This window comes from Barbus barbus (genome assembly GCF_936440315.1).
Source record: "Barbus barbus genome assembly, chromosome: 43".
Taxonomy (NCBI): domain Eukaryota; kingdom Metazoa; phylum Chordata; class Actinopteri; order Cypriniformes; family Cyprinidae; genus Barbus; species Barbus barbus.
Window position 1 is genome coordinate 16,054,763 of NC_136721.1, and position 16,286 is coordinate 16,071,048.

The window sequence follows — 16,286 nt, forward strand, 5'->3', positions numbered from 1 at the left end:
AAGCAAAGAACAAAAGACTATATCACTAAGTTCTTGCTAAATTCTCTAAGTTCTTCATAAACTATGTCAACATGTTCTTTTCTATATTAATTTTCTTTTTTGTCTAATGCACTATACAAGTCACAGGGCACTTCATAGTCTATGTAGTCCAGGCAGCCTCCATCTGAAATAACTTTCTGATGAAAAGAGAGCAGATTTCTGAAGGGTTAAAGACTTCACTAATTTTCAATCAGTGTGTGGATTATCTATCATAACCTCAGGGGTCTGGACTCAATCTTGGAGAGAGTAGTGAAGTGGGGCAGAGATTTTTCCCTGGATAAAATCAATCTCTTTGGGATACCAGCCTTCACCTCACTTTACTGCTAACACTGAAAGCGAATGTCCATTTGAGCTGGGGCCGGGGGCAAAGTAAACCCTATCAGAGCCGAGTGGAGGGCCGCGAGGATATTGGGGGCTCAGGTGGCATATGGGGCTCAGCTGCCGGTCAAATGTATATCTCAGATCACAAACAGGCTTCCTCAGCTTCCCAAAATTATCAACACAAATCAAAATCTTAAATCAGTCTATCCATATTGTCCAAAGAGAGTCAAATCACTTTAGGGAATAGACAAAAATCTATCCCCACTCTAAACTGTTGAGGTAAATTGTATTCTGACCCATATTGTAAACCAATAGTCAAAATCCCAGAATAGTTTAATTTAGATGGTCTAAATTAAACTATTCTGGGATTTTGACTATTGGTTTACAATATGGGTCAGAATACAATTTACCTCATCAGTTCTTATGGACATGTTCCCCCACAGTTTCATTTGCCTTCAAAACAACCGCAAACAAACTTCTAAGAAAAAGAACAGCTTCGCCAATACAGGAAAGAACAATACCTTTGGTCCAAAACATGCCTATAAATCCAATTTCACTCATTTATGTGTTCTTTCTCCATTGCTGTGGGTTGAGACTTAGAAAAAACTGATTGCACTGTGTGTTTTTGTACGATAGAGCTCTCGCTGTAATATGTTCACTTCTGCCCAAAGGACTCAAGTAGTTATTTGGTATTTGTTTTCTTGCTCCATTAAGTTGATGCATTATTTATGTGGAGAGAAGCCGCACAAACAATGCAATGTTAAGAAATGAATGCTGCCAAATAATTTCCCCATTATTTTGCCATTTATGGAAGAGTGCCTTTGAAACTCCTCCAGTTGGAAAAGTAAATTGAGCCGGCACAACGTTATTGCATTTCAATAATCTGTATACTGAGTGGGACCATTACATTCTCTCAGCTATGAAGTGGCATGACTGTAGTGTTGCATACTTGTTAAATTCGCACTAAGCTTCTTGAGCTTTTGACACATCTGTTGGCTCCATGCCACACTTCTATTCCAAATGGGTCGCTGTTATCTCAATTCCCAACGCACCTCCTCTTCATCTTATTTTGGCCTGACCAAAAGTCTCTTCCAGGAAAACAGTTGACATTTGTTGTGCCTTCTGAAAAAACCATATAATCCTGAACAGAGTAAATCCAATTTCTCAGCACGGCATTATGTGTACAGATTTTTTGCAGACTTCCAGATAAGCAGCATGTGAAATGATTATAGCACCGAAAGTCAGGTTAGATCTACCAGACACTTGTTTATGCTATATTTTGTAGCAATCGTATTTACTTTAAAGTGAATCTACTCTCATTAAAGGGATAGTTCACCAAAAAATGTAAATGTTGTTTTGGACCCCATTGATTTCTACTGTACGGCCAAAAACAATTTTTTTAAATATGTTCTTTTGTATTAAAAACAAAGAAAGTCAAACAGGTTTGGAAAGACATGAGGGTGAGTAAATGATTTTTAGGTAACTATCCCTTGAAGCAAAAGTGGCAGATAAGAAACCATAAAATCAACCTACCTTAGTATAAAATGTTCAACTGGTGATGTGCTTGATAGAAACACATAGAAAGTAGCAGTGTCTGTGGTCTTCAGTGGTTTCGAGGACGTCTGGATGATGACGGCTCCTCCGAGACGTAATCGCATAAATGTGGGGTTTCCAGGAGGTGATCGCAGGAGGTTCACAGTCCCAATCCTCTTCATAGAGGTTCCATAGATCTGCCGTCCCAGGTCACCATGCTGTGGACCCCTTCTTATCTTGCTCTCTTGTGGGACACACTGACCACTGGGACTGGGTCTGATCTGGTAGTAAAGTTCAGCAACATTTCCTCTTTGATCACCTCTCTGCTCCCAGCTCGACCTGCCACCTCCAGGGTTGAACCAGGCTGGCTCAGGCTTCAGGTGCACCAAGCAGAAGCCACCATCTGCCGAGATGGAGCAGCTTTCCCTGACCTCCCTGTATTCCCAGAAGGCGTATGCTGTAACACAAAGGTACCCTCCTTCATCCTGTCCTGGGATGTTTTGCATCATATCGTCCCTATTACCGGTTGCATAAAACAACACATACAGGGCAGGCATAGAAGAACGTACTTGACGGGCCAGTATAAACGGTCGGATTCTGGGGCCAGTGTGGATCATATGCAGTGATATAGACTGCTCCAAAGACATGGGACCATAGCTGACATTAATGGCTGGCTGGCCACTGAGTCCAGTGAGGATGAAAGGTTGCCTTTGTGCCCGCAGGCTGGAGTTGTCCATTACGTCCTGCCTGGTGTCTCTGAGGAGGAGGTAGTCTGCATTGATGATTTGATAGTTCACACTTGGAAGAACAGCGAGAGGGGACATGGACCTTGGGTCATCTGACAACTCCACAACCTTCATTCCTTGAGGACGAAACAGATCAAATTAGATTAAGCATAATAAAGCATAAGTATGAGAGATTATAAAGTATTAATGCAATTTCCAGTAAATGTGGTACACATCATATAACCCTAATGGCCCCTATAGTGCATTTTTCAAATTAGTGGTTTTGTTTCAGGGACATCAAGTAGCGACCCAACACCATTTCAATGGATTTATGCTCTTGGCAGCCAAAAATGTGCTGCACAAAAACATTGAGATTGTCTTCATTGCATTTAAGGCCATATAAAGAAGTATATTCTTATAACTTGCATAGCTTTCGTAATGGGTTTGGAGGATGAGAGCATATCACACAACCTGCCTACGTTGGCATGCACCTATTCAAATGAACTTGAATAAAAAAAATAATAAAAAAAGTTTAATTGGATACATCTTTTAGGGAAAAAAATGCATATGGGATATTGTCTACACTAATTTAAAAGCACACATATTTTACTATCATAATTATGCATTATTAAACTGTTAGTTGCATTTTATTATTTGCATTTTATTCCTGTCTCCAACTCCAATGCATTTTTTGAATCACAGCCCTCTAGTTGTGAATGACTATGTTTGTTCTATAGGAATCTGTACTAATAAAACCTTTCATTCAAAAACACTGTAAAGGCAAGGTTACTTTCACAGAACATTATGCTTGGTAAATATGCTATCAAAAGTGTTTTGTATGTTCTAGACAGCTATACCTCAGTGCTCTTGCTATTTCTACACTGCAGAGTTGTATTTCAGAGAAGTCATTTGCTAGATGGCGTTCCTTCCTCATTCAAAGTCAGTTTAAAAAAATCATGATTGGTCTAAACCTGTCAGCAAAAACCCATCATTCTGTTGCCGTTTGAAATTCTCCCCAATGTGCTAGTCTATAATCTTTTCAGAAATAATTTCCATAGATGTCAAGCCCACAAAATCTTTTTGCTACTTCAATAGCACAAAACACAACATTTCCCCTCTTGGTGCTGGATGATTTGGAATAAAGCAACACAGGGGGAGGCAAAAATATTCAACATCACTCTGATCAGGTGTACTGTGTGTCCGGACAAGCAGCTTGTCAAATCACTCATCTGGGAGAGATGCTCTAACCTTTACCTACTGACAGGCTGCAAGGGCTACATTACCTTCTGATTGCTAAAGTGCAGCATTGAAAAGCTGAACATTGATCTTGACATGCTGTGTGTTTTTGGAGGAGTTTGTCAAATGCCGGTCCATGTGTCATACTGACACGTGAATGTGATTGCTATTCCTAAAAGAAAATCCTTCAAGTAAGGCAACAGCAGCCTGAGAAAACTTGATTATATTTGTTTATATTTGAATATACATTTTCCTGAAATAATGCACATGTTGTGTTTGCATTATATAGGGTATCCCACTATACTATAAAAATGATTTCATCGTTTTTTTTTATTGAATTTTCAATTGATCTGATTTTTCACACTCCATTTTCTTTTAATCTAAGTAGAGTTGAGTCAAACCCATCTGTCGCAGGACAGATAATTGTCAAAGCGACCCAATTTTGTGTAGTATAGCCATTGTTGTTTCATACTCTAAAAGAACCGGCGCACTGTATTTAAAAATATGTAATTTAATAAACTACAAAATATTTTATGTACATGCCAAAGTGCAAAATAAAATGTTCAGTGATAAAAAAAAGGGCTAACTAAGAAGTAACCAGAGAGAGTGTTTCATTTTTTGCACTTTTTGTTTTTTTCTTGGGCTTGCAAGGCAGTTTTATCTGCTTGCATTTGATCTTAAACACCTGATATGTGTACCTAGAATAGTTTTATGCAGCCTCTGTAAGTAGATTATACACAACTCCCAGGACGGCACTTGAAGGTGATCAACTTCCAGTTAAAAAATAGCATGTGTAAATAAGGTTAGGGCAGTGAGCAGAGTCCACAACAGGACATTTAAAGCATTATAAACCTGAAATACATTTAAACTGATACTTTATGTTTGACCTTTAATTTCCAGTCTGTTGCACAGGTTATCTTTGCCTATCAAGCATCAGGGTGCTAATCAATTTGATGATTATTCCTACTGGCATCCTATTGACTTGTATAGAAAAGAATACAGTAGGAGTCAAATAAACAATATATTTGCATATCAGAATTTCATGCGTGAAAGTGATGTTTTAAAGTAGGTTAATGGCTGAGCCCGAGGGTAAAAATGGACTACTGTCTGTGCAGTGTCTAAGAACATTAGGCCAAACATGACTGAGTTTGCACAGCTCAAACTAGGACTGAGCCTCTGCACTGATGACAAGCCTAATTGTCAGACGCTCAAATTTTTAAATGGCTGCTTTTGGCATTTCTAAAAACTCCACAGCATATCATTTCCAAATTAGGAGCTTTCCAAGTATGGTTTTATTCAATATGAATAAAGCTGATTTGAGAAAAATTCCCTCCTCACAGTTTCACTATTAAAAACCATAGCATAGACTTCAAAACAACTGTGATAAAGTTTTAATTCCACAATTAAATAATCACATAAGCAGCTATTTGCATTCTGCAAGTAATTATACAAGCAAATTGCAATTAAATCTATATTTACTTTGAATGCAAAGCAATCTTAATAGCCATATGAATAATATATAAAAAAAACATTTATTTATTAATGATGCTTGCTTAAGTGCTCATACAAAAAGTTACTTCCTATAAAGTTCACAAAACAGGTTACAATTTAAATATGCAAATAACTGAGATTAATGCAAACATCTTCACAGGTCTTTCAGCTCATACTAATACAGTAGATTCTGAAATCATTCATGATAAAAAGAGAAGACATGCCTATTTGTGGCCAAACAACTGCAATACGGTCCATCTATACCCGGATAGTGTGATTCAGGATATTATATTAAATTGATATGAAATTAGAAATGCCCAACAGCAGGAAATGACGGTTACGAGAGGAATGACTTACCTTCAGCACAGGATATACAGCACACCGCTATAACCATCAGCAACATTGTGCTCGTTTGTACAAACAAGTCCAAACTGGAGCCTAAATTACTTTATTCCTCTAATGCATTCCTTTAAAAAGAAATAACATCAAAAACAAGAAAAAAAATGAAGTGAACTTTAAAAATAATTTTACAAATCAAAGAAAGAAAGTGAACATGGTGCCCTCACATGACACTAAAAGTAAGATCAGTTGTCATTGCACACAGCGGGCTCAAACTTGATCACATGAGTAGCAAAATACACAAATAAAAATAAAAAAGTTAAAGTTAAAACTGAGCGCTGACACGATTCACGTGCTGCTGTTTCTGGACCCCTCACATTCATCTGAGTCTGAACGATTAGATGTCACAAGCATAATCCTCAGCAAATGAAATGTGCGCTTTATGTTGTCCTGAAGCCGCTCAATCTTGCCTGTCACTGTCATGTGGACAGACAACCAGCAATACCAGTGATATTAACTTGAACTTGACCCTTAAATGAGCATCAGATGATTTCAATCGACTAACAATCTCTGCAATGTGTAGGATACTTATGAAACACGTGAAGGAATATAAGCAAAATAGTCAATTGTTGCATGGTAATAATATGGTTGTGTAAAAGATCAAGTGTAAAATATGAGGTATACGAAAAAAGGTATCTAAATAGTATTTTATTACTTCAACTTTGTGTCCGTATAATTGTTCAACTATAGTTATAATGATGTAGTTTACAAACACTTCAGTGTCTTCAGAGTGCTGCGGTGTAGCGCGCAAGCGTCCCCTGTTGACGGACAAACTGTCGTAAGCAATCATTTGTCTGGAAATACACTTCAGCTACACACAGAAAAACTGGACATTTACTAAAAAGACAGCCCAGCGTGACATAAAAAAAAACTTATAGTTCGCTTTGACTTAATCAAAATAAAGGATAAGTGCTCTTTTGCTAAATGTGGCGAGCCTCATACTTTTTACTCCAGTGAAAGTAAATTGATGTATGCTGTGGACACATACCTTAAGTTTTAACATTTCCATTGTTTCTCAGGGAGTTAAAAAAATGCAGTTAACGCTTTTGCAGTGACAGGGCATTTTTTAAAACACTGCATGAGGGATCCTGGCTGGCATTAAACAGCCAAATTGTCACGTTAGTCATGACATTCTGGTTATTACTGGAGCTATTTTGTATATGAGCTATTTTTATATGCCCTATAAATACACCCATGCTATATACACTCTGTTAAGGGACTTGAACAGTAGGCCACAAGAGTATTGCCTATTAAATAACATGAGAGAGAAAACCATGAACAGCATTTTGAAGATTGAACTGACAACAACTGTCTTTGACAAAACACATTGTAGTGTTTTTAAATCCTTGTGTATATATAAATTGGTTTTTAAAATATATAAAAACTTTTGAACCTTATTTTTTTTAATTTAACATACAAAAACCACTGCTATGGGAAACTGGATGTTTAAATCAAACCCTTATGGTCACTGATATATAGGCCTTGAGACAACTTACCAGTGTGACAACTATTTTTCATATAGCTTTAGTCACATATTGAAATATCTCTGGTAGAAGTTAATGCATCATTATGACACATTCCCCAAGAGATATACTTCAGCTTTTCACTTTATATTCAGAGTCAATGTGAATCACTAAACACTCTGTGATTTCTGACTAAAGAAGATCTCACTAAAGGGAGCGTCATCAATCTCCTGTCAGTCAGAACACACAGTATGACCTGTACCTTTGCTGCTCTTTAGTACTTGATGGCATCTTTCGCCAGTACGAAGCAGGATTTTATGTCCTGCTCTTTGATAAGTGCCACAAATTCCTCTGCAAGGACACACACGGTACCAACCTTTAATGCAAAGAATAAATCAAAGGACCGCTCATGCCAAACGCTGCGTAAGAGCAGACTGGTTGTAAAAGTTAGTGCCCTTGTGCAAAGGTAAAAACTTATGCAATTGATATTATGCGTTTAGCTTGTGAATCTCGAGAAGCAGCTGTGCATTTTATCTGAATCAAATCAACTACTAGATCCCTCCAGTTGCAATGCCTTTGCTGGAGTGCTTTTGAAAATGAATTTTCCCCCATGGCCCAGTTTACATACCATTATCATTTCAGTCCCATCTGCTCAGATGTCCAGATGTTAGCAGTGTGACAGACCATGCACGGCCGTGAACTGTAATACTCAAAGGTGAACAACAGCTTAGCAGCAATAATATGAAATGGTGGTCAGTAAACTGTCCCGCCGTGAGTTTGACCCATTTTGACAAATTTCCATTTTGTTTCACGTGAACACAACTGCAGTTTTTTTTTCATGATGAGCATCATGTGATGATAGGTTGCCACAGTAATATAGACTGACAGTAAACCTACTTAGAGAATGAAATATATCACAATGACCACATGCATCTCAATCTCACCAATGCTATGACTGACTCCATGGCACTAAATGATTTGATCACCTTCCACACATGAATCAGAATCTGAAATGTCATTGCCAGTATGCTGCATGGTAAAAAAAAAAAAATAAACCTGCTCTTTTTATATTAATATGATTAACTTTACAAAAAGACAGATGAGGGCAGAATTTAGTTAAAATGCTATTCCACCTGTTTAGGAAAAAGTATGTTACTTTGTTTACAGTGTCAATGCTATGCTAACAAAGTCACAATTGTTAAAAATCACCCAAGTTGGAGGGCAAAGTCAGAGCTGAAGTCATAAAACAACAAATGTATCACTTTTAGAAAAACAAAGGCATAGGCGTCCGTCAATCGAAGCAGTGGGAACCCTTTGGAAAAGTAGTAAGGGAGAGTTTGGGAGCCTCAGTCAAAGCCTTTGTGACGTTGATCTATGGATGAAGTTGAGCAGAGGCGCTCTTGCTCAGTGTGAGCTGAATTTCTATGCAGGTGATGAATGAATGCGCTCTGCAGTGCGTGTCGTGGATGTATATCACTCTGCTCCCTACAGGATGGAGAGATAAGTTACTGCTAACCTGCAATGTCGTCCTACACCTTCCCCCAGGAAGCGTAGGGGTCATGCACTCGGTTCGCTTCAATTATTATAAATGTGCTCAAAGTTATTTTAGTTTTGTAAAAGGTCAGCCTTGCAAATTCCTGCTCAGATCTTAGGTGGCAGACGTCTTCCTTCAAAGTAGGGCTGAAAGCCTATGATAGAATAAAGTGGTGGACATTAACTGCAGACAAAGCCTCAAGCCAGGCTTCAGTGTACCAGCATTCAGTATTAATAGGGAGTCTCAGCATGGACACTGTGGTTCATATAAGGAGACTCTACCGTCTCCGTCAAAACATATTCAAGAAGACAATGACAAATGCACACCATTGTGTCCAACCCTGACCCACCCGATGAGTTACCTGCTATTGAATACACCTCTGTCATTCAGGGGTCAGTAAGACACTGCTCTCTGAAAAGGAACTGCTTTACAGCCTCTGAAATATTCACGAAAAGCAGCAGGAAGATGAATGGGCACCCATGTCCCCGCTCAGGGCCCTTGTTAAAAGAAGGCGTTGATCGAAAGGTCAAAGCCGGAGAGAATTTTAAACATCCATTGGCCCAGGGCCCCCCAGGATCATTACAGCTCACTCCTGAATGGAAGGAGAGCCGAGCCAAGAGCAAGAGAAGCCTATAGCGCTGTGATATACGAGCATAATCATTTCTCGCTCTCCTCCTTTTTTTTCTATAGGCAGGCACTTCATCCTCTTGCATTTCGGTACAGGCTATTCCACTGAAACCTCTGCAGCAGGCTCAAGCACTTTCCTTTCCTCTCAGCAGCCTTTTTAAAGATAAACTTTTACCCCAAAATGAGAGTTCTGTCATTATTTTTTCACCCTCATGTTTCCAGACTTCAAAGTTGTTGCTTTTTTCCATGGAACATAAAAGTAGAACATTTTGAAGAATGGTTATGCAGCACTTGCCATATAACAACAATTCAGTTCACCAAAAATAAAATAGTTCTGTCATTATTTTCTTACCCTCATGTTGTTTCCAAACCTCAAAGTGGTAATTTTTCCATGGAACACAAAGGTAGAATTGTTTTACAGCTCTTACCATATAACAAGAGATGAATTCTGTGCAAGTATAATAATAATAATAATAATAATAAGCACTTCTTATTTGATTACGTCTCATGCAAGATTCAATGCAACACATCATTTTTCTAATATGGACTAAATATAATCTAATTTAAGTTTATTTTTCAGTTTTGGTTACACAGAGTCATTGTATGACTTCAGAAGACAAGTCATATGAACTATATATATATATATATATAGCTTTACAGACTTTGGTCAATACAAACTGTTATTGTATGTTTTTTTTTTTTTCTTCAGAATTATCTACTTCTTGTGTTCCATGGAAAAAATTACAGCATACAGCGTTGATTGATGGATTTTGGGGTGAACTATTCCTTTAGCTGACCATATTGTTTATTAAATGCTTTGAATTTTTAAACACTACAGTGTGACTAACACCAGCCTGATGCAAAAAAGCAGGATGACACCTCAGAAATGGATAAACAAGACAATTATAATCTTAGAATGTGCTACTATATTCTTTTGAAAGTAGGATCATTATAAGACACAGCAGTCACAATATCTACAAATAATCACCAGTTCTGCTGCCCTGTTGGATCCCATCATTAAACGTGATAAATGTGGCTCTTGGAATATATTTAAAGAGTTCAGAAAAGTCTGTCCTTCATCCACAACACAGAAATATTAATTCACTCACCTTACCCATGATGACTGAAGTGAGAAGTACCGAGATACTGAGGTCACTGCTGCCATCTACTGGGTTGTCGCTATATTTATTGTAGAGTTTGCTGTTGGGAGACATGCTATGTGATTTGCCATGACAATTTCTAGTCTGATCTTGAAAAATATCACATTTATTTTAATAGAAAATATATATTTTACACAGTTCTACACAAGCACAGCCACACAATAGTCCATATCAGTAAACATAGACAAACAAGTTATTTTTTCTCTTAAATTCACAGAGCAAGCACAGAATTGCAGACTTGAGCATCTTTTCTTGAAGACACCATGGAGAACACTTACACTGTTGAATATTAAATCTTAAAGCACTAAAAAAAGTCTGAAAATCTGTAAATTAAGTATAAACATTTATAAATTATCTACAAATGGTGTACAAAAGAGTAACCGAGAAATGAACACTTATAACATCCAGCCACAAATGAACACTTGGGATTTATGATAATAATAGAGATATTTCTGTTAAATTAAAATATATGTAATCTCTTTTATTTTTCTTTTGGCAAAATTATGTTGCAAGCTATACATGCAGCTGAACATTTCATACATTCCTTTTTGGCTATCAAACCATTTTTTTTTTTTTGTTATTAGAACACTCCATGTTTTTTGACTACAGCAAACAAACTCCATTCATCCCAAATGAATGTCTTAATTTTTTTTATTAAAATGCTTAAATATAGTATACTTTTATTATAATCTTTTTTAAAGATAAAAAAAATCAAACACACGCAGTATTTACCCTGGATCAAACCATTCAAGAGTGTAATCTAAATCCAACTGGCCACATTATTGTGAGATGCCACCAAATGTTGGCTCAACCTCGCATTTCCAGTTGCAGGGGCAAGATGTTTTGTGTTAATGCAAGAGATTTTGCCCTTAATGTAAACAACTAGATTATAGCTTAAGACAACTGAACTATCATAGGTAGTTTTGCCTGAGGGTATTACTTAACCTGTATTTTGGTAGCTGAGAATATGACTCAGTAAAGAGATTTCATTCTACCATGGCAAGCAAAGACCTCAGGAAAAACAGCCAATGATAACGGCAGCAAGGATATGTCATTATAGATACCTATAGATGATGTTCTCATAACCAGCCATGACCCATTCGTGTAAACCGGTGTTAAAACGGTTGCTCACCCAAAAATGAAAGTGTCGTTCGAACCTGTATGACTTCTTTCTTCTGTGAAACATAAAAGAAGATAGACCTATTTTGAAGAATGCTGGCATCTGAACAGTTTTCCATTGTACGGACTGAAGAGACAGAGTGAGAGAAATTTCTCAAAATATCTTCTTTTATGTTCCACAGAATAAAGAAAGTCATACAGTTTTGGAATGATGTTAGGGCTTTGTAGCCTAAATTTCATTTCTGGATGAAAATCCGTTTATACAGAATGCATTATTGTGTTTAAAATGGAATGGCAAACAACACAGTGTTTCTATGCATGTAATCAAACTACTTTTGCTTTTTAAAAACAAACAAGAATGTTAAGAAAGAGTGACAAATGTAAAATGTCGGAAAACTATAAAAACCCATCGCAAAAATGCATTCTGTGTAAACCAGCCCTTAGAAAGTGAAATTCGAGGAGACACAGAGAAACCACCTTTGCTTAAATATTTCTTCTTATGAAGATGACACCACCCTTATTGACTTTAGAAAGGAACACAAAACAACTTGTAATTAGCAGCACATCACATTATCACAAAAGTTTAACAACATTTGTCCTTTTGCAGTTTTAAGGGGTTGCATGAACATAGATGCAGAGGGGAGACACACACACACACACACACACACACAAACACCCCCACACACGAGCCATTCACCAAAACACACCGAATTGTGCACTGAAAGGCAAACACAGAAACTTTCCATTGTACTTTTATAACTTCAGAGTCACTCTCGTGATTAACACAGGAAAGGGAGATCTTAGAGCAAGCAAAAGGGAGAATACTTGGCAAAGACTGATGTATGGAGACATCAGATGTAGGTAATATACTGTACTTACTGAGTTTAGATGAAGGCCACAGCAATGTTTAAAAGGATTTGCTCATAGACTGTTCTGGTCAGTTATGCCAATTTGCACCTTGCGCATCTTTCTATGGAAATACTTCTTTTGATTGTGGTCCTTTTTGTTTTGGACTAATGCACTTAATATGGTCTGGAGGTTTTTTATCATTTACTGCTATTTGACTGACAATGTCAGACCATATTTCAAGTGCTTTTTGAACAGTTTTTATCACCAAGTGCTATACCAAACTTTAAAATCTACGAGATCAACTATTTCATTCAAAATCCAGCACTTTGAATTGAAATATGAAAATTAGAATTTAAGGAATTCCTTAAATATGAATAATATCTCTTTGTCCTCTACATCACAGTATGAATAGATGCTTTCATCCTGAAAGCCAATTAGCAACCTCACTGACATATGAGTGACATCTTTATATATGTCATTCCTTTTCATCTGGATATTAGATCTTTTTCAGAATATGTACGTGGCATGTTAATGTGAAAGCTGTTTAGATTTTATTTTTTGTGTGTGTGTGTGTGAGAAAAAAATCACCGTAGACTTTTCTGAAACACTGGTGTTTTTCCTTTTGAGCGAGAAATCTGTATGCTGTTGTAGCCATATGAATTTGAAATCAATCTCATACTTTTACTTTGAGAACTTTTTGAGCAGTTTCTTCCCCTTAGAGAGCAGTCCTTTTTTCTTTTTAGATGCCAAGTCTCGTGGACCCCTGGCAGGGCTCAGCGGCCTGACTGGGCCAACGGGTAGCAAAGGACGCACAGTGGGAGAGGCGGGTCTTCCAGGGGCAGGAGCTGGCACTGTACTTTCCACAGGCACCTAATGAAACATCCACGGGGAAGGGAAAATTGTGGGATATTATACAGCAAGACTATATTTTGCCTTATTATCTGCCTTCTTCATACATAGCAGTCCAGCTTATGTTCTGAGGTTTAAAACAAATGATCTCAGACTAGAAGAGTGCCAAGAAAGTAAGAGCAAAAATGATATTACTACTCACAGACTGGATCTCTAGAGAAAAGGCAGATAATATGGTTGGTTCCTGAATTAACTCGACTGTTTATTCAATTTCTTCTTGCCTGCTAATACAGATATGAAATGTGAAAACATTCCTTCATTTAATTTGTGTTTGAATTGTTAGAAACCTCAAAGGATGGGGGGGATTTTATATTGTAAAACAGCATCAAAATAGACAGACCTAACAACACAAGGACTCCACACAGCACGGGAACCAACTGCAGATACCATACAAGTCTAATGCACTGGCATATTAAGCAGAAAAGTGTTTTTTTTGTTTTTTTTTTACTAAATTTGAAAAATAAATAATAATAAAGAATAAACATTAATAAAGGAACAGTTCACCCAAAAATGAACATTTGCTCACTATCAGGACATTTCAACATTAGAAAAAAATTAGCGTTACATCACTTGCTAATATGTGAATGGGTGCCATCAGAAGGACAGTCCAAGGAGCTGATAAAAGCATCACAATAATCCACATGACTCCAGTCCATCAATTAATATAAAAAGCTGCGTATTTGTAAGAGACAAGGCATTTTAACTTTAAACCGTCACTTCTGGCCAAAGAGTCCATAATCCATAGTAGCACTTCCTCCAGTGAAAAAGTTCAAATCCAGACATATTTGTTTGGAACTATTTAGTTTTTGTGTGTAAATGGTGCTTGATCTGTGCATATTCCTCTCCTGATTCAGACAAGATGACTTGTTCACTGGAGGAAGCAATATTATGGACAGAGGACTTGTATTTTAGCCAGAAGAAATGTCTTGATGGGTTTGTTCAACTTTTCGCTTCACAAGATGTTAGTTCATAGACTGGAGTAATTATGCTTTTATCAGCTGTTTGGACAATCATTCTGATGGCACCCATACACTTTAGAAAATTGTATTCAAATCTGTTACAGTGAAGAAACAAATTCTTCTACATCTTGGATGGCCGGATGTTGAGTGAATAAATCTTCAGCAAATTTTCATTTGGAAGTGAACTATTCCTTTTAGCAGATGAATCTAAAACAAAATGTATCTTTAGACTACAACAGATCATTCTTATTCAACTACCCATAAAAATGCATAAAAAATCTGCATAAAGACTGTGCATAAAATCCCATGCATGAGACTGATCACTGGTATCCCCAGTTGCTCAGCTTACCTAGCAAGACAAAAGTCTGCTAGGACGGGAAATGAACAATATTCTTCAGCTTTTTTTCTTTTTTGGCAAAGCCGGTGGGAAAAAAGGAAATTAGAATGCAGCAACATCATAAAAAACATCAATTATGAGGAGAAAAAACCACCACCACCACATACACAAAAACAAACATACGTATTCACTAAATGTCCACTAGCAAAATTACATATTTGTTTCAGTTTATTTTATTGTAATTACATCATGAATGATATTATTTTAGTCTCTCAGAAAGAGATGGAATGAGTAATATATGTTCTGCTAGTTCATATGATCTGAAAAATAGATATTTTTGACAATGTGCAATATACAAAAAGAAACAAAGCCTCCTCAAAGAAATACAACATTCGGGGTAACGTAGTTTACTTTTATATAAAAGCTACAGGTCTGTTCTGGAAAAAACAGGCATGCGTCAACTACGTGAGTTTCCAAATCAGTCTTTTAACAGGGTCACAAATCACGAGCCACAGACCCTATGGACTTTACAAAGCACTTTGACTAACGCAAACAGCTTCACTTAAGTAGGGTTTTGTGTTTCAGTGCAAAAATGCCTTATGCTTTATTCATAGTCCAGTGCAGGAACGGAATTTGGCCTTTTCCACAGTCCACTGGCGACCCTCTACGAACATTCACTTTCTTAATAGAGTCACATTTGTACCGGTCTCTTTCTATGCTCTCAAAAAGGCTCTGATTGCAGTGGGCTTTGCTTCTCCCTTTCCTAGAGCAAGAAAGGTTGGACTGGAAATCACCACCACGGTCACATAACGAAAAAACAAACAAGCACAAGAAAATACAGAGACGGCGAGTGGACCGAAACTCAAACGGAGGATGAATGGAAACAGGGCCTAGCGCTGAGAACGGCGATGATGTACCCGTTTGGTCTCTGGGAGGGGTGCCGGTACCGGATTGGGCTCGTCCTGACCGTGGTGGGAGGGAGTGTCCGTCAGATAGACCTCCACGTCATCAGGCACTTCTTCGAGAAAGTTGGATGGAACCAAGCCCCGATGTCCATTAAGCTCACCCTAAAAGACAAAAAACACAAAATAATAGTGCTGCAGGCTCAGAATAAAGCAGCGTGAACGGTCAGCAAAACAATGAAACTTACATAATAGAAGCCGTCTTCATCTATATTCCCAAAAACAGCAATGATATCACCAGCACAGAATGTCAATTCAGCCTGCCACAGACAGCATATAATCAGCAACTCTACAGACATGCATATTCAGCAGATTGAGAACCTGATAGTGCATAAATACATATATGGGAGTACATTTAACACCTCAACATCCACGTTTGGTGAGCTCTCTCTGGGGTCGTAGTCATACAGGGCAACCATTCGTCTTGTGGCCACTGGGTGGCGACCTCTCCTATTTTGTTCTTTTGAAGGAGAGAGAATCAGTTCTTCTGTGAGAAAGGCAGACTATGTTCAAAATAAGATTTAACTGATTGGCATGGTCTAGATCAGGGGCCTGTACCATGATGGTAGATTAACAAATTCAGAGTTACAGGATTAGTTTTGAGTTGACAAAATCAAACCACT

The 16,286-nt window shown here is 37.6% G+C and overlaps 2 protein-coding genes across 2 annotated transcripts in view; both read right to left on the bottom strand.

Annotated features, from left to right (window-relative positions):
* Nucleotides 1–6,069, bottom strand: part of LOC306862438 (transmembrane protein 132D-like) — a 28,194-nt gene extending 22,125 nt beyond the window's left edge. The window contains exons 1-2 of the mRNA XM_079405245.1: nucleotides 5,703–6,069; nucleotides 1,894–2,755 (exon numbers count right to left, since the gene is read on the bottom strand). Of these exons, the coding sequence (XP_079261371.1) occupies nucleotides 1,894–2,755; nucleotides 5,703–5,748 (908 nt within the window). The 5' untranslated portion in view covers nucleotides 5,749–6,069. The remainder of the gene's footprint in view (nucleotides 1–1,893; nucleotides 2,756–5,702) is intronic.
* Nucleotides 6,070–13,177: 7,108 nt separating this feature from the next.
* Nucleotides 13,178–16,286, bottom strand: part of LOC306862056 (RIMS-binding protein 2-like) — a gene marked incomplete at both ends in the record, with an annotated part of 55,931 nt that continues 52,822 nt past the window's right edge. The window contains 4 exons of the mRNA XM_079404654.1: nucleotides 13,178–13,366; nucleotides 15,619–15,768; nucleotides 15,852–15,923; nucleotides 16,026–16,123. Coding sequence (XP_079260780.1) covers nucleotides 13,178–13,366; nucleotides 15,619–15,768; nucleotides 15,852–15,923; nucleotides 16,026–16,123 — 509 coding nt within the window. The remainder of the gene's footprint in view (nucleotides 13,367–15,618; nucleotides 15,769–15,851; nucleotides 15,924–16,025; nucleotides 16,124–16,286) is intronic.